The sequence below is a fragment of the Anomaloglossus baeobatrachus genome, chromosome 6, assembly GCF_048569485.1.
Source record: "Anomaloglossus baeobatrachus isolate aAnoBae1 chromosome 6, aAnoBae1.hap1, whole genome shotgun sequence".
NCBI lineage: Eukaryota > Metazoa > Chordata > Amphibia > Anura > Aromobatidae > Anomaloglossus > Anomaloglossus baeobatrachus.
Window position 1 is genome coordinate 152,057,327 of NC_134358.1, and position 20,628 is coordinate 152,077,954.

Here is a 20,628-nt window from a genome sequence, read left to right on the forward strand (position 1 = left end):
CACCGAGCACAGGGCACTTGGACTCCGTCCGAATCAGCCCTCTCGATCAATGTGCTAGAACTCAGGGCTGTAGTCCTTGGACTCGCAGCCGCCTAGCAATGTTGGAAGTTCAACATATCCTTCAGTGGACGGAGGACTCCGAGTCCACCATATCCGCAGTCCACATCCCAGGCGCAGAAAACTGGGAGGCAGATTATCTCAGCCGTCAGACCGTGGACAGCGGCGGGTGAGCCCTGCATCCGGCAGTGTTCCGGTCAATTTAGCAGGCGGGGCACTCCGGAAGTGGATCTAATGGCATCCCGGCACAACAACAAGGTCCCGGTTTACGTGGCTCGCTCCCACGATCCTCAGGCCTTGGCAGCGGACGCGCTGGTTCCAGATTGGTCCCAGTTCCGTCTGGCCTACGTGTTTCCCCCTCTAGCTCTCTTGCCCAGAGTCCTGCGCAAGATCAAAATGGAGGGCCGTCGGGTCGTACTCATCGCCCCAGACCCAGGCGAGCTTGGTCCCCAGACCTGCTCCGTCTGTTCGTAGAGGTGCTGTGGCATCTCCCGGACCGGCCAGACGTTCTCTCAGAGGGTCCGTTTTCCACAACAATTCTGCGGCTCTCAGATTGACGGCGTGGCTTTTGAGCCCTGAATCCTTACGGCTTCAGGCATTCCTTCCGAGGTCATCTTCACTATGACTCAGGCTCGGAAGTCTTCCTCGGCCAGGATTTACCTCAGGACTTGGAGAATTTTCCTGTCCTGGTGTCGTTCTTCCGGCCATGCTCCTTGGCCGTTTTTTCCTTGCCGACCATCCTGTCCTTTCTACAGTCCGTCCTGCAGCTAGGTCTGTCCCTCATTTCCTCAAGGGACAGGTCTCGGCTCTGTCAGCATTGTTCCAGCGGCATATCGCCCGACTGGCCCAGGTGCGCACCTTCATGCAGGGCGCATCTCACATCATTCCGCCTTACCGGCGGTCTCTGGATCCCTGAGACCTTACTCTGGTCCTCATGGCCTTACAGAAACCCCCCTTTGAGCCTCTTAGGGAGGTTTCGTTGTTTAGTCTTTCACAGAAAGTGGTCTTTCTGGTGGCCATAATTTCTCTCAGGAGAGTCTCTTATTTGACTGTGCTCTCTTCGGAGTCACCCTTTTTGGTTTTTTTCACCAAGACAAGGTGGTTCTCCGTACAACTCCGGGCCTTCTCCCTAAGGTGGTGTCTCCTTTCCACCTTAACCAGGACATTTCATTGTCTTCCCTTTGTTCGGCCCCTGTGCATCGCTTTGAGAAAGCGTCGCATGCTTTAGATTTGGTGCGGACGCTCCGGATCTATGTGTCACGCACCGCTGTTTCTTAGGCGGTGCACCTCTCTTTGTGTGCTGACCACACGTCAGCGCAAGGGTCTCTCGGCTTCTAAACCGACCCTAGCTCATTGAATAGGTCGGCCATATCCGATGCCTACCAATGTTCTCAGATGCCTCCCCCGCCGGGGATTAAGGCGCACTCGACCAGAGCCATCGGTGCCTCTTGGGCTACGGCTCAGCAGGTCTGTCAGGCTGCCACTTGGTCTAGTCTGCACACTCTTTCGAAGCACTACCAAGTGCATGCTCATGCTTCGGCAGATGCGAGCTTGGGCAGACGCATCCTTCGGACGGCTGTCGCCCATTTGTGAAGTTAGGTTTTGCCTACTTCTCAGTTTCTGTTTATTTCCCACCCATGGACTGCTTTGAGACGTCCCATGGTCTGGGTCTCCCATAAGGAACGATGAAGAAAAAGAGAATTTTGTTTACTTACCGTAAATTCTTTTTCTTATAGTTCCGACATGGGAGACCCAGCACCCTCCCTGTTGCCTGTTGGCAGTTCTTGTTCCGTGTGTTTTCACCGGCTGTTGTTGTAGACAGAGGTTCCGGTTATTCCGGGCTTTACTCTATCTCTACTTATGGGTGGATGTCCTCCTTCAGCTTTGGCACTAAACTGGTTGGATTTGTCATCCGGTGAGTGTATATGCTCGGAGGGAGGAGCTACACTTTTAGTGTAGTACTTTGTGTGTCCTCCGGAGGCAGTAGCTATACACCCATGGTTTGGGTCTACCATGTCGGAACTATAAGAAAAAGAATTTACGGTAAGTAAACAAAATTCTCTTTTTACACATAAGAGATTTTTCCAGCTACATACTAAGTGTATGTTATTTTTGGATGATGTATGGGCTTCACAAGTGTTTTTACTCCTTAGCCACAGAGTGTTAAGACACACTGCAGTCATATGCACCAGCAAGTCCTTGAATGTTCGGGCTACTGTCTCCAGAAGCAATGCACTAGAAGATGAGGAACGCAAAGGAGGGAACATGCTCGTCTTTGTGGATGTGGAAAATATGAACACAGTAAGTTAATAAGGCTCTTGGCTGCACACTTGCTTATGGGCAAAGAGACTGTAAATGTACGCATCCACGAGCTGGACACAGTGCGTTGTAGACCCAGAGTGGCAGCGTCCATGCCCACGGTCATTCTGGGCACAGCAGATTTTCGCTGTGTCCTCCCACCAAGAACACGCGCGTCTCCACAATCATAAATTGACGTGTTGCAGCTTGGAAAGCCATGCCGCAGGTCAGTATATGCTGCAGAAAAAAGTACTGTGGTCATGGGATCTCTATAAATCCATCCACTGTGTTTGTACCGTAGAATGCAGCGTTTTGGTCCCAGAGAAAACACGCGGCTTCCAAAACACTGCTAACCCTGATTAAGGGCACGCAGCCTAAAAGTGACGACAATGCCGCTTCAGTATAACGTTTCTGACATTTTCTTGATGCAGCTTTGTCACCTGAAACAAATCGATTTGTGCACATACCCTTTACTGAGCTTAAATATCAGAAAACCCTTAAATTAGCGCACTCTCCAATCTCAATGGCCTGCTGGACTCTCACAGCACATTGCAATTGTTATGTATGCCTTATTACACTCAATTAATTGACCCATGCAAGTCTGCAATTACGAAGACTGGTGGAGTACACATGAGTCTTAATGAAGGGGAATGGTGGAGTAGGATACACCAAATTTATTAGAAGGTGCACACACACAACTTTTTAAAAAACAACAACTTTCTTTATCGTTCCTATGGGAGACCCAGACATTGGGTGTATAGCTTCTGCCTCCGGAGGACACACAAAGTACTACACTCAAAAGTGTAGCTCCTCCCTCTGAGCTTATACACCCCCTGGAGAACCAGATCTAGCTAGTTTATCGCTTTGTGTTCAGGAGGCATACATCCACACATGCATTCTCATCTGATTTTTCATTTTTGGAAAGAGTTTAAAGAAAAGCGGGTCCAAGCCTGGACCCCCGGCATGTCCCTTCTCACCCCACTGTCGGCGGTGCTGTTAAGGTTGATTCCAAGGCTGGAGCCTTACATGCCGTGCTCCTTCACCATCCCTCCTGGGCTCTGGCTTGAAGTGGGAGCCAGCACGGTTCTCCATGCTTGGCAGGAGACCGGTCTCCATCCGCAGCCCTTCAGGATCCTGCTGAACCGGAGCACTCATCCCCAGGGACTTGGAACGCTGCGTCTCAGCAAGCTAAGTACCTGAGACGTTTATATATTGGGGGTCCCTGTACTTTATTGTTGTGGGAGAGTGTGCTGAGTGAGTTTTATGACATTTCCGGCGGGTTCTCTGGCTGTCGCCTGAGAACCGCGCCGATGGTGCCTGCGCGCCGGCCGCACCGCTTAAATTTAGGCCCTGGCTTCGCCGGAGGCCTACTTTCGGTGTCACTGCCCTCGCATGTCATTCATGCAGAGGGACAGCGCGGCTCCGCCCAGCGGCCGTTCTGCACAGGGGAGGGACACTCCTCACTGGGTACATGTCTTCTCCCCTGTAGGTCTCTATGGCCCTCCAGATCCCGCTCCCATAGTGAGTCCCGCCCCCTCTCTTCGCTCCGGCGGCCATTTTCTCAGCGTTTTTCCCTGCGAACAGCACTGGTCTGCAGCATCCCTGCTGAGGTGCTTGGAGGTCCGGGCTTTGGGATCTGGAGGGCACACAACACCGCTCCAGCGGTCGGGTAAGCCACAACCTCTGGTTGTGGACCTCTGTATATACTCTCTGGGGGTCATTCTGGCAGAGCTCCCACTCCAGCAGCATGTCTCACACGAGGAGCAAGGCTCCAAAGCTGTATTCAGTATGCACTGCATGTAAGCTCCTACTGCCTGAACCGAGCACCTATCCACATTGTGATGCCTGCTCTAACCTGACGATGCCTCAGCCTGGAATCGCACCCCCAGTGGTCTCTCCGGCTCCTGTGGCTGAACCCCCGGCTTGGGTAGAATCCTTATCTAGGTCTATCTCCCAGTCTTTTGCCGACTCCATGGGACAGCTGTCCAGGACTTTGCTGAACATGCATCAGCCCCCTTCACAGGGAGCCTCTGCTGCTAGGGCTCTCTCAGGACCGGAGCTCACAGAGGATTCATCATCTGGTCCCAGACCCCGTCCTCCTAAAAGGAGACGCATGGCTCCCTCTCCTTCCTCGTCCCGCGGCTCTTTTTCAGAAGCTGACTCGCAGGACGAGGAGGATGCCTTTACAGGGGGCTCGGAGGCTACCTCCATGTGCCCCATTGATCTGTCCGAAAGTGACTCAGATGTTAGTGATTTGATTGCGTCCATTAATTCTGTACTGGATCTCAATCCGCCAGTATCAGAGGAGCAACCCTCTGGCAGAAAAGCACCAGTTTACCTCGCCTAAGAGGACAAAGAGTGTGTTCTTTAACCACTCCAGTTTTCAGGCCGCTGTGACGAAGCCTAGGGCCTGTCCTGACAAACGCTTCCCAAAGCGTGGTTCTGATGACCGTTTTCCCTTTCCACCTGAGGTGGTCAAGGAGTGGGCTCATTCACCGAAGGTAGACCCCCCGGTGTCTAGACTCTCAGCCCGGACCGTGGTATCAGTGGCTGATGGCACCTCTCTTAAGGATTCCACTGACCGCCAGGTTGACCTTCTGGCCAAATCTGTATATGAGGCGGCAAGGGCCTCGTTCTCCCCAACTTTTGCAGCAGTGTGGGCTCTCAAAGCCATCTCTGCTTCTCTAGAGGAGATGCATTCCCTCACCAGGGAATCTATGCCCAAAATGGTTACCTTAACTTCCCAAGCTTCAGCTTTTTCATCCTATGCCATGTCTGCCATGCTGGAGGCTTCTCACCGCACTGCGGTGGCTTCGGCTAATTCCCTCGCTATCCGCAGGATCTTGTGGCTTCGTGAGTGGAAGGCAGATGCTTCTTCAAAGAAGTACCTTGCTGGACTCCCTTTTGCTGGGTCCAGGCTGTTCAGTGAATAGCTGGATGAAATTATTAAGGAAGCTACTGGCGGGAAGAGTACTTCCATGCCACAAACCAAAACCAGGAAACCTGTCCAGGGTAGGAATCAGTCGAGGTTTCGTTCCTTTCATTCATCCAACTGGTCGTCCTCTAAGCCCTCGGCCTCGTCCACTAACTCAGCCAAGGACCAAAAATCCAACTGGCGCCCAAAAGCGCGTCCACAGAAGACCGCAGGAGGTGCTGCCACTAAGGCAGCCTCCTCTTGACTATCTGTCAGCAACGTCCTTAGTCGGTGGCAGGCTCTCCCACTTTGGCGACGCGTGGCTTCAACACGTCTCCGATCAGTGGGTGCGGGATATCATCTCCCACGGCTACAGGATAGAATTCTCTTCCAACCCGCCAGACAGATTTTTTCTGTCAACTCCCCCCTGCTCCAAGACCGCCGCCTTCTCTCAGGCCGTGGCATCCTTGCAGGCCAACGGAGTAATTGTACCGTTCCCGCCCGGGATCGGTTCAGAGGTTTCTACTCAAATCTCTTCCTAGTCCCCCAAAAAGGACGGTTCCTTCCGGCCCATCCTGGATCTCAAGCTTCTCAACAAGCATGTTCAGGTGCGGCATTTTCGCATGGAGTCTCTGCGGTCAGTCATTGCCTCAATGACCCAAGGGGGATTTCATGGCATCCATCGACATCAGAGATGCCTATCTCCATGTGCCAATTGCAGTTTCTCACCAGCGTTGGCTACGTTTTGCAATCGGAGAGGAACATTTCCAATTCGTGGCTCTTCCCTTCGGGTTAGCCACGGCCCCTCGGGTATTCACCAAGGTCATGGCAGCAGTGATTGTGGTTCTGCACCTCCAGGGGTTGGCAGTGATTCCTTATCTGGACGACCTTCTAGTCAAGGCTTCATCCAGCGCAGACTGTCAGCGGAGTGTCTCGCTCACTCTCGCCACTCTAGCCCAATTCGGGTGGCTTGTCAATCTGCCCAAATCTGGTTCACAGACTAAAAACTCCTTAATATAAAAAATATCAATTTTATTAACAAAAGCATTTAAAAACACTTCCACATTATATAGAAAATATTAATTGGTGCCATACAAAGATTCCAACATATATTCCCCTTATTATTCTAGTCCTATGTGTTACCCCAATTAAGGAGCAAGAACAAATGTCAGTAAGGCGCAGTATACAAGTATATCCCTAAACAGTCCAATAGTCAAGGGTCCTACAGTCAAGATCCCTAAAAGCAGCACTTTTTTTACCCTAAATTAGTCGGTTCTGCACTGAGATATAATTCTGTATATACTGCCACTTCCTATATTAGTGAGGAGGTTGTCAACCTTCTACCCCTAATCGACCCGACGCGTTTCCCCTTCAAATAGAAGGTTCTTCAGGGGTCATCAAAAAGTAGTATAGAGAAATACAATTAATTTATACATTATCCTCCAATCATACAGTGAGAACGCTGTCTCCATGTGGATTTTGCAGAGGCTGGGCACGCTCTGAACAACACAGGGAGCCCCAACTACATGCTGGTATATAGTTTTAAACTTATTTGGACCAGGACATGCCAATTGCAACCTGAGGGGACTCTAGTCCATTTATCTACACGGACACTGAAAAGGAAAAAGCTTGCTGAAGGGGAATTATGAATGGGCATGTTTTTAATAGGTGACGTCATCATTCACCTTGAAAATACAGCCTTGTCCCGAATGAGATGACAAAAATTTGAAAAATATTTCTATAACGGGAATTCTCTGTTCGACAATATCCACGCTAATATTTTGTGGAACTCTGTGTTACCTGGCAATTCTTGGAGACTAAAGATACGACAGCACCAGAGGAGACTATAATAGTCATTTGTACAATCTGAAGATCATTCGTTTGATGTACTCTGTTCGGGGAGATTACAAAAACTATGTCTGTATTCACTGTATGATTGGAGGATAATGTATAAATTAATTGTATTTCTCTATACTACTTTTTGATGACCCCTGAAGAACCTTCTATTTGAAGGGGAAACGCGTCGGGTCGATTAGGGGTAGAAGGTTGACAACCTCCTCACTAATATAGGAAGTGGCAGTATATACAGAATTATATCTCAGTGCAGAACCGACTAATTTAGGGTAAAAAAAGTGCTGCTTTTAGGGATCTTGACTGTAGGACCCTTGACTATTGGACTGTTTAGGGATATACTTGTATACTGCGCCTTACTGACATTTGTTCTTGCTCCTTAATTGGGGTAACACATAGGACTAGAATAATAAGGGGGATATATGTTGGAATCTTTGTATGGCACCAATTAATATTTTCTATATAATGTGGAAGTGTTTTTAAATGCTTTTGTTAATAAAATTGATATTTTTTATATTAAGGAGTTTTTAGTCTGTGAACCAGTTTTGAGCTCTCCTTGTATTACATTTTTCGTGAGAAATTTTGTTTCAATCTGCCCAAATCCACTCTGACTCCGACCCAGAGGCTCACGTACCTAGGGATGCAGTTCGAGACTCTGCCGGCACTTGTGAAGTTGCCCTTAATCAAACAGCAGTCCCTCCAACTGGCGGTGCGCTCTCTGCTGAGGCCCCGCCTTTATTCTATCAGGCACCTGATGGAGGTGCTGGGTCAGATGGTGGCGTCAATCGAGGCTAATCCCTTTGCCCAGTTCCATCTGCGTCCACTGCAGCTGGACATTCTCCGCTGTTGGGACAAGCGGCCTTCCTCCTTGCACAGGTTAGTGGCTCTGTCGCCACAAACCAGGAGCTCTCTTCAGTGGTGGCTTCGGCCCCTCTCTCTGTCTCAGGGACGCTCCTTCCTGGCCCCGTCCTGGGTGATCCTCACCACGGATGCCAGTCTATCCGGCTGGGGAGCGGTATGTCTCCACCACAGAGCGCAGGGCACTTGGACTCCGTCTGAGTCAGCCCTCTCGATCAATGTGCTGGAAACCAGAGCCGTGCTTCTGGCTCTCCTAGCTTTTCACCACCTATTGGCGGGCAAGCACATCCGAGTACAGTCAGACAACGCGATAGCGGTTGCCTACATCAATCACCAAGGCGGGACACGCAGCCGCTTGGGGATGTTGGAAGTACAACGCATCCTTCAATGGGCGGAGGACTCCAAGTCCACCATATCCGCAGTCCACATCCCAGGCGTGGAAAACTGGGAAGCAGATTATCTCAGCCGTCAAACCGTGGACAGTGGCGAGTGGTCCCTGCACCCGGCAGTGTTTCAGTCAATCTGCCGCAAGTGGGGCACTCCGGAAGTGGACCTAATGGCATCCCGTCACAACAACAAGGTTCCGGTTTACGTGGCTCGCTCCCACGATCCTCAGGCATTCGCCGCGGACGCTCTGGTTCAAGACTGGTCCCAGTTTCGTCTGTCCTACGTGTTTCCCCCTCTAGCTCTCTTGCCCAGAGTACTGCGCAAGATCAGAATGGAGGGCCGTCGAGTCATCCTCATTGCTCCGGACTGGCCCAGGCGAGCTTGGTACCCAGACCTGCTCCATCTGTCCGTAGAGGTGCCGTGGCATCTTCCGGACCGTCCAGACCTTCTCTCACAAGGTCCGTTTTTCCGCCAGAATTCTGCGGCTCTCAGATTGACGGCGTGGCTGTTGAGTCCTGGATCTTGACGGCTTCTGGTATCCCCCCTGAAGTCATCTCCAATATGACTCTGGCCCGTAAGTCTTCCTCTGCCAAGATCTATCACAGGACTTGGAAAATTTTCCTGTCCTGGTGTCACTCTTCCGGCCATCCTCCTTGGCCTTTTTCCTTGCCGACCCTTCTGTCTTTTCTACAGTCCGGTCTGCAGCTAGGACTGTCCCTCAACTCTCTCAAGGGACAAGTCTCAGCTCTATCAGTGCTGTTCCAGCGGCGTCTCGCCCGGCTGGCTCAGGTCCGCACCTTCATGCAAGGTGCGTCTCACATCATTCCGCCTTACCGGCGGCCCTTGGATCCCTGGGACCTCAATTTGGTTCTCACGGTTTTGCAGATACCCCCCTTTGAGCCTCTTAGGGAGGTTTCTTTGTTTCGTCTTTCACAGAAAGTGGTCTTTCTAGTGGCCATAACTTCCCTCAGGAGAGTCTCTGATTTGGCTGCGCTCTCTTCGGAGTCACCTTTTTTTGGTTTTTCATCAAGACAAGGTGGTTCTCCGTCCGACTCCGGACTTTCTCCCTAAGGTGGTTTCTCCTTTCCACCTTAACCAGGACATTACCCTACCTTCCTTTTGTCCGGCTCCTGTTCATCGCTTTGAAAAAACGTTGCATACTCTGGATCTGGTGCGTGCTCTCCGGATCGATGTGTCTCGCACCGCTGCTCTTAGGCGGTGCACCTCTCTTTTTGTGCTAACCACAGGTCGGCGTAAGGACCTCTCTGCTTCTAAGCCGACCTTAGCCCGTTGGATTAGGTCGACAATTTCGGATGCCTACCAGTATTCTCTGGTGCCTCCCCCGCCGGGATCAAGGCACACTCGACCAGAGCTGTCGGTGCCTCTTGGGCTTTCAGTCACCAGGCTACGGCTCAGCAAGTCTGTCAGGCTGCCACTTGGACTAGCCTGCATACCTTTTCAAAGCACTACCAAGTGCATGCTCATGCTTCGGCAGATGCGAGCTTGGGCAGACGCATCCTTCAGACGGCTGTCGCCCATTTGTGAAGTTAGGCTCCGCCTACTTCTCAGTTTTTCTGTTTATTCCCACCCATGGACTGCTTTGAGACGTCCCAATGTCTGGGTCTCCCATAGGAACGATAAAGAAAAAGAGAATTTTGTTACTTACCGTAAATTCTTTTTCTTATAGTTCCGTATTGGGAGACCCAGCACCCTCCCTGTTGCCTGTTGGCAGTTTCTTGTTCCGCGTGTTATTACCGGCTGTTGTCGTGGACAGAGTCTCCGGTTGTTCCGGTTCTTGCTCTGTTTTTATTTGTGGGTGGCTATTCTCCTTCAGCTTTTGCACTAAACTGGCTAGATCTGGTTCTCCAGGGGGTGAATAAGCTCAGAGGGAGGAGCTACACTTTTGAGTGTAGTACTTTGTGTGTCCTCCGGAGGCAGAAGCTATACACCCAATGTCTGGGTCTCCCAATACGGAACTATAAGAAAAAGAATTTACGGTAAGTAAACAAAATTCTCTTTTTTTGAGAGATTTAAAGGGGTTATCCGGCTTTTTTGACATTTTTTTTTTTTATTTCCCTATTGGGCTACATTGGGGCAGGTAAGTAGATAGAGACCACTTACCTGCCCTGCTGTCAGCCCCTCTCCCCCGGCTCCGAGCGGTCATGTGACCGCTCCTGCCGCGATTTTGCTGCTTCCGGTCATTTCATGTCTACATGGGCAGGGCCATGTTGACATGCAAATGTGGAAACAGCATGTCGCCTCCCTGCTGGGTGTCTACAGTGTGATGAGCCCCGCCCCCCTTCCCTGCACCCTCCCACACATTCACGCGCACCTCCAGTAACCTCCCCCTGCACTGCTGTGGGGTCCGTGATCTGGGGGCGGGGCCTGGTGGCAGCTGCCGTGGTGTCAGCGCCAGCACCGAGCCCCCTGCCCAGGATCGCACATTCAAATGTACCGGCGTCACAGATCACCGATGCCGGTACATTTGAAAGTGCTGATGAGAAGCAGCGCAGCTTCTCATCACTGTCCCTCCCGCTGTCTGTGCTCTCTTCAGCACAGTGGTGACGTCACTACTGTGCTGAAGAGAGCACAGACAGCGCACAAACGTGCAGTAGCGGCGGGGACCGAGGAGGGGTGAGTATGTACTCCACATGTGTTCCCGATGGGGATGGGGGGGTTGCAGAGCCATATGTGTGCCTGTGAGGTGCAGAGCCATGTGTGTGCGTGTACGGTGCAGAGCCATGTGTGTGCAGAGCCATATGTGTGCGTGTGCGGTGCAGAGCCATATGTGTGCGTGTGAGGTACAGAGCCATATGTGTGCGTGTGTGGTGCAGAGCCATATGTGTGCGTGTGCAGAGCCATATGTGTGCGTGTGCGGTGCAGAGCCATATGTGTGCGTGTGCGGTGCAGAGCCATGTGTGTGCGTGTGCAGAGCCATATGTGTGCGTGTGCGGTGCAGAGCCATGTGTGTGCGTGTGCAGTGCAGAGCCATGTGTGTGCAGTGCAGAGCCATGTGTGTGCGGTGCAGAGCCATGTGTTTGCGGTGCAGAGCCATGTGTGTGCGTGTGCGGTGCAGAGCCATGTGTGTGCGTGTGCTGTACAGAGCCATATGTGTGCGGTGCAGAGCCATATGTGTGCGGTGCAGAGCCATATGTGTGCGTGTGCGGTGCAGAGCCATATGTGTGCGTGTGCGGTGCAGAGCCATATGTGTGCGGTGCAGAGCCATATGTGTGCGTGTGCGGTGCAGAGCCATATGTGTGCGTGTGCGGTGCAGAGCCATATGTGTGCGTGTGCGGTGCAGAGCCATATGTGTGCGTGTGCGGTGCAGAGCCATATGTGTGCGTGTGCGGTGCAGAGCCATATGTGTGGTGCAGAGCCGCGTGTGTGGTGCAGAGCCGCGTGTGTGGTGCAGAGCCGCGTGTGTGGTGCAGAGCCGCGTGTGTGGTGCAGAGCCGCGTGTGTGGTGCAGAGCCGCGTGTGTGGTGCAGAGCCGCGTGTGTGGTGCAGAGCCGCGTGTGTGGTGCAGAGCCGCGTGTGCGGTGCAGAGCCGCGTGTGCGGTGCAGAGCCCGATGTGGGGCTGTTATTTGCAATGCTGTAGTGATACCATGTCAGGTGCTGGGGAAGAATACTGACATGGAATGTGTGGGCAGGGGGCGGGCAGGGGGCGGGGCTGGACACTGGGGTGGGTGGTGACAGCTCTGACTGAGGTTTTGCACAGGAAGTGGTCATGTTTGCTGGATCTGAATGTAAACAAGAGCTGCAGAGAATAAAGGGATAATTCAAGAGGAACAAAAGTTAGAAAACAAAAAATAACAATGTAGGTGGGATTTATATGACAATACAGCACAGATAAACTCAAAAATTTTTGTTAAGCTAATGTCGGACAACTCCTTTAAGCTGTCAAACAATTTCTCCTGGGTTGTCTTTTGATTTATACCTATCCTTTTGTGTTCCAAACCTGAAAATGTGGGATTTTTGGGCGTTATTCTTATTATCTGGCTATAGGAAGACCTTTTTCTGTTTTTTTTCAATTTTCTAAGTGAAATAAATGGCACGGTCTATAAATGATTAGAGAGGAGGAAGATTAAAACTGGTCGTAATGGAGTCATTTTTGACATCCGTGTGGGGAATAACTTGCTCTTATAGAGTAACTAATGATTTTCAAAAAACGTTTTTTTTTGTTTTTCCTTGATTTCCTGCAGATAGGGGTCCGAGTCCTCACTCCAAATACCCCTGAAGTTTGCAGCTCAGGAGATGGGAGCTCACACACTATTATTTTAATGACCCTACTTTGTGCATGTCTCAGCATATCTCACCGGTCTATTGAGTGATTGGTGGGTGCTTTAGGACTGAGATCCCCACATCTGCAGGCAGGTCCACTACTCAGCATTAGTTGCAACATCAATGTTAAGCTCATAGAGAACTTTTCTCAAATACCTTGCAATCCGCTTATCCCCATCACATAACCCCCCCCCCCCCCACTTCTCTGTGACCTTTGAGATCCAGTGATGTCACATCAACTTCCAGTTGACCCAACATCACCGCAGCCGGCCCCAGTCTTCCGGAGTTACTGGGCTTTGAGCGGTGAAACTGAAGGCCCAGTGGAGACTGAGGCCGGCCGCGGTTATGTCGGGTCAACTGGAAGTTGACGTGACATCACTGGATCTCAGAGGTCGTGGAGCCCATTGGCCACGTGATGGGGATGAGCAGACCGCTATAGCGCTGCTCAGAGGCAGAATGCACTACACAAGGTATTTTGAGAAAATCCTTCTTTTTGAGCTTTACAATGATGTGTGGCCACTAGTGCTGAGTAGTGGACCACCCCTTTGTAAAGGAGTAAAAAATATCAAACGTTTTTGCAAATGTTTAGTTACTCTTTTATAGTGTGTAAAGCTTTCACATTGAATAATGTCTCTTTATCACCTCGCAGATTTTTTTTTGTTCTGTTTGGTGGCGTGGGCAAAAGTAGCGACTTATCAAAGACATAGCAGATGGTTTATATCCTCTGTAGCTGGTCTGTATTTTACTATGAACATCTTTCCAGTTATACCATTATCTTCCCTCGCAGTGAATGGCACATGCACCGGGTCAGATGGAGTTCTCCACATATTAGGGCTGGTTGGGCTCGCTCTGTTTCACAGGTTTAAACAGCTGGCAGCCCAATTATGGCGCTTTACAGACAGTAGTGTAAAGCGGATGCAGAAAACTGTAGCCATACAAGGAAGGATGCCATCTGTCCCGAATGATCTGAAACGTATAACAGTTCAGGACTGGTAACCACCTAATGTATATGGGAGTATCCAGACTCACGTGAAGGCAGATGTGTGGGAAAATAAAGATTGGGTTTCACGGCTCTGGCATAAGATGGCCGTACACATTAGATGTGCGTGCCTACGGTCAGCTCTCCCTCATGACTCCCGCAGGAATGCTCAGCCCACCGAACAGATAAGATTGGGTGACTGCCAAAAGCTTGATCCTGGTCTTCCTTAATCGGTCAAGGTAGAGTCAGGAGACTCCATTGACATTACATTGTCAGCCGAAATGTCTTGTTTTCTTTGGGAGACCCAGACAATTGGGTGTATAGCTTCTGCCTCCGGAGGCCACACAAAGTATTACACTTTAAAAAGTGTAACCCCTCCCCTCTGCCTATACACCCTCCCGTGCATCACGGGCTCCTCAGTTTTATGCTTTGTGTGGAAGGAGGCACACATCCACTCATGCATTCTCATACTAGTTATATCGGTTGGAAGAAAAGAGGGCCCCCACGGGGCCCCCGGCATGTTCCCTTCTCACCCCACTACGTCGGCGGTGCTGTTAAGGTTGAGGTACCCATTGCGGGTACAAAGGCCGGAGCCTCATGCCGTCTCCTTCACCATCCCTTAGTGGCTCTGGGAGAAGTGGGATCCTGACCGGTCATCCATTTACTGGGACCGTGCTCCCTCCGCAGCCCCTGTGGGACTCTGCCGGACAGGAGTCTATTCATCCTCAGGGACCGGGCCCTGCATCTCTAAGGTACTCTGTGTCCCCATGGGGACTGTGCAGGGAGCGCCTTCTTCCCGGACGCTGCAGCAGCTGCTGATTTGAGAAGACCGGCGGACTTCCGCGCCGACCGCGCCTGCTTGTCAGCCGCGGTCTTAAATTTAGTCCCCGGCTTCATCGCGGCCTAGTAGCAAAAATCCCGCCCCCGGGCCTGCCTGTCAGGGGTAAGGGCGGCACTGCCGACCTGACGTCGGATGTGAGGGCCGCAGCATCCTGTATGTTTCCTCCCCCCTCACTGATCACTGTGGGGACCCCAGATTCCCGCACTTTTCTAGCGCCGCCCATGGCTCCACTCCTCCCCTGAGAGCTCCGGCAGCCATTTTTTGGCATTCTGCCGGTGGAGGATTATCAGGAAAGAGCTCTGCAGCTCTGGGAGACCTAAGGCAGGGAATCTGGAGGACACACACTCCGCTTTTTAGCGGTCGGTAAGCCACACCGGTCACCCTGTGCTGGTCCCCCTAGGGTGCCGGAATAGATACGTATTTATATATATATATATATATATATATTTCTGTTCGGTCGGGCTGTATACCCTTTCCCATATACCCTCAGTGATCACTCTCCTAGGAGACAACAGCATGTCGTCCACAAGGAGCAAAGGTGCTAAGGCACAGGGTTTTTTTGCGGCCTGTACCTCTTGTGGGGCTATGTTACCTGCGGGTTCCACCTACCCTCACTGTGAGCAATGCTCGACCCCTGTTTCGCTTGCTCAGCCGGAGCCTCGGTCACTAGTGGGCCCCTCGGCTCATGTAGACCCCCCTGCTCCCCCTGTCCAGGCGGCAGGGACAGAGTTCGCCTCTTTTGCTGAGAAACTCTGAGTCACTTTCACAATCCATGGCTCAGTCTATGGACAAATGGTCGGCCAAGCTGCTAGAAGCTTTGCAGTCCAGACCGGTCCTTACACAGGCCCCGGCCCCTGTTGGATCGTCGCCTCCAGGCCCCTCTCGGTCCGCGCCGCAGCGCGCTCCCAGGTTGGGCCCTAGGTCTCACGTGGAGGACTCCTGCCCGGACCACAGTCCTAGACAGGCTAAGCGGGCTCGCTGGGAATCTTCCCCGACTTCTTCACACTGCTCGGGTTCCCAGCTTGAGGACTCTCTGGAGGACGAGGCGGAGGTCGCAGCTCAGGGCTCTGACCCTGACGTCGCCCTTAACCTTGATACACCTGAAGGGGATGCCTTAGTGAATGATCTTATCTTGTCCATCAACCAGGTGTTGGATCTCTCTCCCCCGCCTCCTACTGTAGAGGAGTCGGCGTCTCAGCAGGAGAAACACCAGTTTAGGTTTCCCAAACGTACACGTAGTGCGTTTTTCGATCACTCTAACTTCAGAGATGCTGTCCAGAAGCCCAGAGCGGTTCCGGACAAGCGCTTTACTAAGCGCCTTACTTACACACGTTACCCCTTCCCCTCTGACGTAGTTAAGGGTTGGGCTCAATGTCCCAAGGTGGATCCTCCAGTCTCTAGGCTGGCGGCTAGATCTGTGGTATCGGTTGCAGATGGCTCATCGCTAAAGGATGCCACTGACAGACAGACAGAGCTCCTGGTGAAATCCATCTATGAAGCCACGGGCGCGTCTTTTGCCCCGGCCTTTGCAGCCGTGTGGGCACTCCAAGCTATCTCAGCTTGTCTGGCTGAGATTAATGCGGTCACACGTAATTCTGCTCCGCAGGTTGCGTCTTTGACTTCTCAAGCGTCAGCTTTTTCTTCCTACGCCATGAACGCAGTCCTAGACTCTGCTAGCCGTACAGCGGTGGCATCCGCTAATTCTGTGGCAGTCCGCAGGGCCATGTGGCTGCGCGAATGGAAGGCAGACTCGGCCTCCAAGAGGTTCTTAACCGGTTTGCCGTTTTCTGGCGACCGCTTGTTTGGCGAACGATTTGGATGAGATTATTAAGGAATCCAAGGGAAAGGACTCCTCCTTACCCCAGTCCAAACCTAAGAGACCTCAGCAACGAAAAATACAATCAAGGTTTCGGTCCTTTCGTCCCTCCGCCAAGCCCCAATCCTCTTCGTCCAGCAGGCCGGAGAAAGGCCAGAGGAACTCCTATGCGTGGTGGTCCAAGTCACGCCCCCAAAAGGCCGCAGGAGGCACTGCCTCCAAGGCGGCTTCCTCATGACTCTCGGCATCCCCGAGCCGCATCCTCGGTCGGTGGCAGGCTCTCCCGCTTTTGCGACACCTGGACTTCCTGGGGAAGATGGTGGCAGCGATGGAGGCAGTGCCGTTCGCGCAATTCCATCTGCGGCCACTCCAATGGGACATTCTCCGCAAATGGGACAGGAGGTCGACTTCCCTCGACAGGAACGTCTCTCTTTCCCTTGCAACCAAGACGTCTCTTCAGTGGTGGCTCCTTCCCAATTCTCTATCGCAAGGAAAATCCTTCCTACCCCCAACCTGGGCTGTGGTCAACACGGACGCGAGCCTGTCAGGGTGGGGAGCGGTTTTTCTCCACCACAGGGCTCAGGGAACCTGGACTCCGGTAGAGTCTTCCCTTCAGATCAATGTTCTGGAGATAAGGGCAGTGTATCTAGCCCTATTGGCTTTCCATCGGTGGCTGGAGGGCAGACAGATCCGTATCCAGTCGGACAACGCCACTGCCGTCGCCTACATCAACCACCAAGGCGGCACTCGCAGTCGTCAAGCCTTGCAGGAAGTCCGGCGGATTCTGCAGTGGGTGGAAGCCACAGGCTCCACCATCTCCGCAGTTCACATCCCGGGCGTAGAAAACTGGGAAGCAGATTTTCTCAGTCGTCAGGGCATGGACGCGGGGGAATGGTCTCTGCACCCAGACGTGTTTCGAGAGATCTGTCGCCGCTGGGGAACGCCGGACGTCGATCTCATGGCGTCACGGCACAACAACAAAGTCCCGGCATTCATGGCTCGGTCTCAAGATCACAGAGCTCTGGCGGCGGACGCATTAGTTCAGGATTGGTCGCAGTTTCGACTGCCTTATGTGTTTCCTCCTCTGGCGATGCTGCCCAGAGTGTTACGCAAGATCAGGTCCGACTGCCGTCGCGCCATTCTCGTCGCTCCAGATTGGCCTAGGCGGTCGTGCTACCCGGATCTGTGGCATCTCACGGTGGGTCAACCGTGGGCGCTTCCAGACCGCCCAGACTTGCTGTCACAAGGGCCGTTTTTCCATCTGAATTCTGTGGCCCTCAACCTGACTGTGTGGCCATTGAGTCCTGGCTCCTAGCGTCTTCAGGGTTATCTCAGGATGTCATTGCCACCATGAGACAGGCCAGGAAACCAACGTCCGCCAAGATCTATTACAGGTCTTGGCAAATCTTCCTATCCTGGTGCTCTGATAATGGTTTTACTCCATGGCCGTTTGCCTTACCCACTTTTCTTTCATTCCTTCAATCCGGAATGGACAAGGGTTTGTCACTCGGCTCTCTCAAGGGACAAGTATCGGCGCTCTCCGTATTTTTTCAAAAGCGCCTAGCCAGGCTTCCGCAGGTCCGCACGTTCCTGCAGGGAGTTTGCCACATAGTTCCACCTTACAAGCGTCCGCTGGAACCCTGGGACCTTAACAGGGTGCTAACGGCTCTTCAGAAACCACCTTTCGAGCCGCTGCGGGATGTCTCTTTATCACGTCTTTCGCAGAAGGTGGCATTTCTAGTGGCAGTTACATCACTCCGAAGAGTGTCGGAGCTTGCAGCGCTGTCATGCAAAGCCCCCTTCCTGGCATTTCACCAGGATAAGGTGGTTCTGCGTCCTGTCCCGGAATTTCTCCCTAAGGTGGTATCCCCTTTTCATCTCAATCAGGATATCTCCTTACCTTCATTTTGCCCTAATCCAATTCACCAATGTGAAAAGGATTTGCACTCTTTGGATCTAGTGAGAGCACTCCGACACTACGTGTCTCGCACGGCGCCCCTGCGTCGTTCAGATGCGCTCTTTGTCCTTGTCGCTGGCCAGCGTAAGAGTTCGCAGGCTTCCAAGTCAACCTTGGCTCGGTGGATTAAGGAACCGATTCTTGAAGCCTACCGTTCTTCTGGGCTTCCGCTTCCTTCAGGGCTGAAAGCCCATTCTACCAGAGCCGTGGGTGCGTCCTGGGCATTGCGGCACCGGGCTACGGCTCAGCAGGTGTGTCAGGCAGCTACCTGGTCTAGTCTGCACACTTTCACGAAACACTATCAGGTGCATACCTATGCTTCGGCAGACGCCAGTCTAGGTAGGCGAGTCCTTCAGGCGGCGGTTGCCCACCTGTAAGAGGGGGCCGTTTCGGCTCTTTTTTTATCGAGGTATTCTTTTACCCACCCAGGGACTGCTTTTGGACGTCCCAATTGTCTGGGTCTCCCAATGGAGCGACAAACAAGAAGGGAATTTTGTTTACTTACCGTAAATTCCTTTTCTTCTAGCTCCTATTGGGAGACCCAGCACCCGCCCCTGTACCCTTCGGGCTGGTTGTTTTTTTTTGTGTACACATGTTGTTCATGTTGAATTGTTCTTTTGGTTCATGGTTTTTCAGTTCTCCTAACATCCTTCGGACTGCATTTACCTTAGACCAATTTATAAGTTTCCTCCTTCCTGCTTTTGCACCAAAACTGAGGAGCCCGTGATGTACGGGAGGGTGTATAGGCAGAGGGGAGGGGTTACACTTTTTAAAGTGTAATACTTTGTGTGGCCTCCGGAGGCAGAAGCTATACACCCAATTGTCTGGGTCTCCCAATAGGAGCTAGAAGAAAAGGAATTTACGGTAAGTAAACAAAATTCCCTTCATTTTGTGTATTGGGACTTGACGACCTGTTCACCTCTCGCCATTCTGAGTATTCCCCGGGATCAAGCATCCGGCTGATCGCTATTTGATGTGTATGGCCAGCCTTCAAATGCAGACTTTTGTGTTTTACAAAGTTAGTATAAATGTGTAATAAATAACTCTAACACAATAGTTTTTTTGTTTTTTTTTGTTTTTTTGTTTTTTTTTCCTTCTAGAGTGAAGCCGGTATTAGAGAATTTCATATAGTACAAGTATCCAGCAGTAGTAAAAACTGGAAGCTGCAGAAATCTGTCAATCCCACAGCGGATAAAGGTAGTTTTTTCTGTGACTTAACATTTATAGATTCATTTATTTAAAGAACTGAAAAATCATTCTTGAACTGCCTCCAAAACTGCCCATAGGCATGGTGAACATGAACTGGGAGAACAATGGAAAACTGTGTTACTGGCGGGCAGTGGAAGGAGGCTCACGTTGGGCCAAAGATGCAGGGTTTTTTTTTAGCCAAATGGAGAGGGAGGTTAAGCAGGAAGAAGTGGTCTGATACCTCCTTTTTATATTTTCCATTCCATTTGTATCCACTTCTGGTTTTGACTTAAAAAAAAAAAAATAATCAAAGCACTGCGTCATTGTTAAGATCTGTATATGTGACATCTCACCAGCATCTTACCTGCGATCCTTATCAGGTCGTATCGTTGTCTCGATCGCTGGTAAGTGTGTGACTGGGCCTTTAGGAGTCTTGTGTTAAAGTTCTTGTTGACTCATGTAATTGCCTTGGCCAATGAAGGTCAGATACCCAGACAAATCAATTATGCGAACTTCCCATCGTATTACTATGTATATTGCTAGATGCAATGTAACTTAGCGGTGTCTCCCTCGTCTCTGCCAGAGACCATTACTACTAGAGATATTTTGTATACGGCTTGAAATCTAGCCAATAAGAGCCCAGTCTTTTCCACTAAGAAGGAGGACTGTACATTGCCAAACTCTAGCTACATGATACCAATCTAGGATCTGCGGATCCAACTCGCAAGTCATAATTAACTTAGATTATAATACTATATGGACTTCAGCATCAAATGCAAGGATTCGGCTGAGATATCAAGGACTACCTAAGGAAGGAATCCAGCTTAGGACAATCCCGTCACCTGACTACAGGCTTTGCGGCCCTCAGCCAGCTACCTAAATCTGGCGTTCTTCCATTCTCGGTGGGTGCCCGATGAAAGCTGGGTGCTGCTGGTTTGGAGTAAGTAGCTCTGGAAGCTCTGAGGCACGGACATTCTAATCCCTGGTGAGCCAGTGGAAGGGTGAGAAACTGTTGCCGGTTACATTCTGTGGTTTTGCTGGTTATGTGCTATATGCCATTAATTGTTTGGGGATCCAATAAAGCCTTAATATTGTGATTCCCTCACCCTGTGTTGTCTGAGTAGTGTTCCTCCCATGGTTAAGGAGGTTAGGCGTTCAGTTGGGATGAGCCCTGGGCCATTCTGTCTTTCTAAGGGTAAG

At 51.4% G+C, this 20,628-nt stretch overlaps 1 protein-coding gene across 2 annotated transcripts in view; it reads left to right on the forward strand.

Annotated features, from left to right (window-relative positions):
- The window catches only part of TRAPPC8 (trafficking protein particle complex subunit 8), a 170,714-nt gene that overhangs the window by 119,560 nt on the left and 30,526 nt on the right, over window positions 1-20,628 (forward strand). For both annotated transcript variants that reach the window (XM_075353322.1, XM_075353323.1), the window contains 2 exons: window positions 2,211-2,358; window positions 19,341-19,437. In XM_075353322.1, coding sequence (XP_075209437.1) covers window positions 2,211-2,358; window positions 19,341-19,437 — 245 coding nt within the window. The remainder of the gene's footprint in view (window positions 1-2,210; window positions 2,359-19,340; window positions 19,438-20,628) is intronic.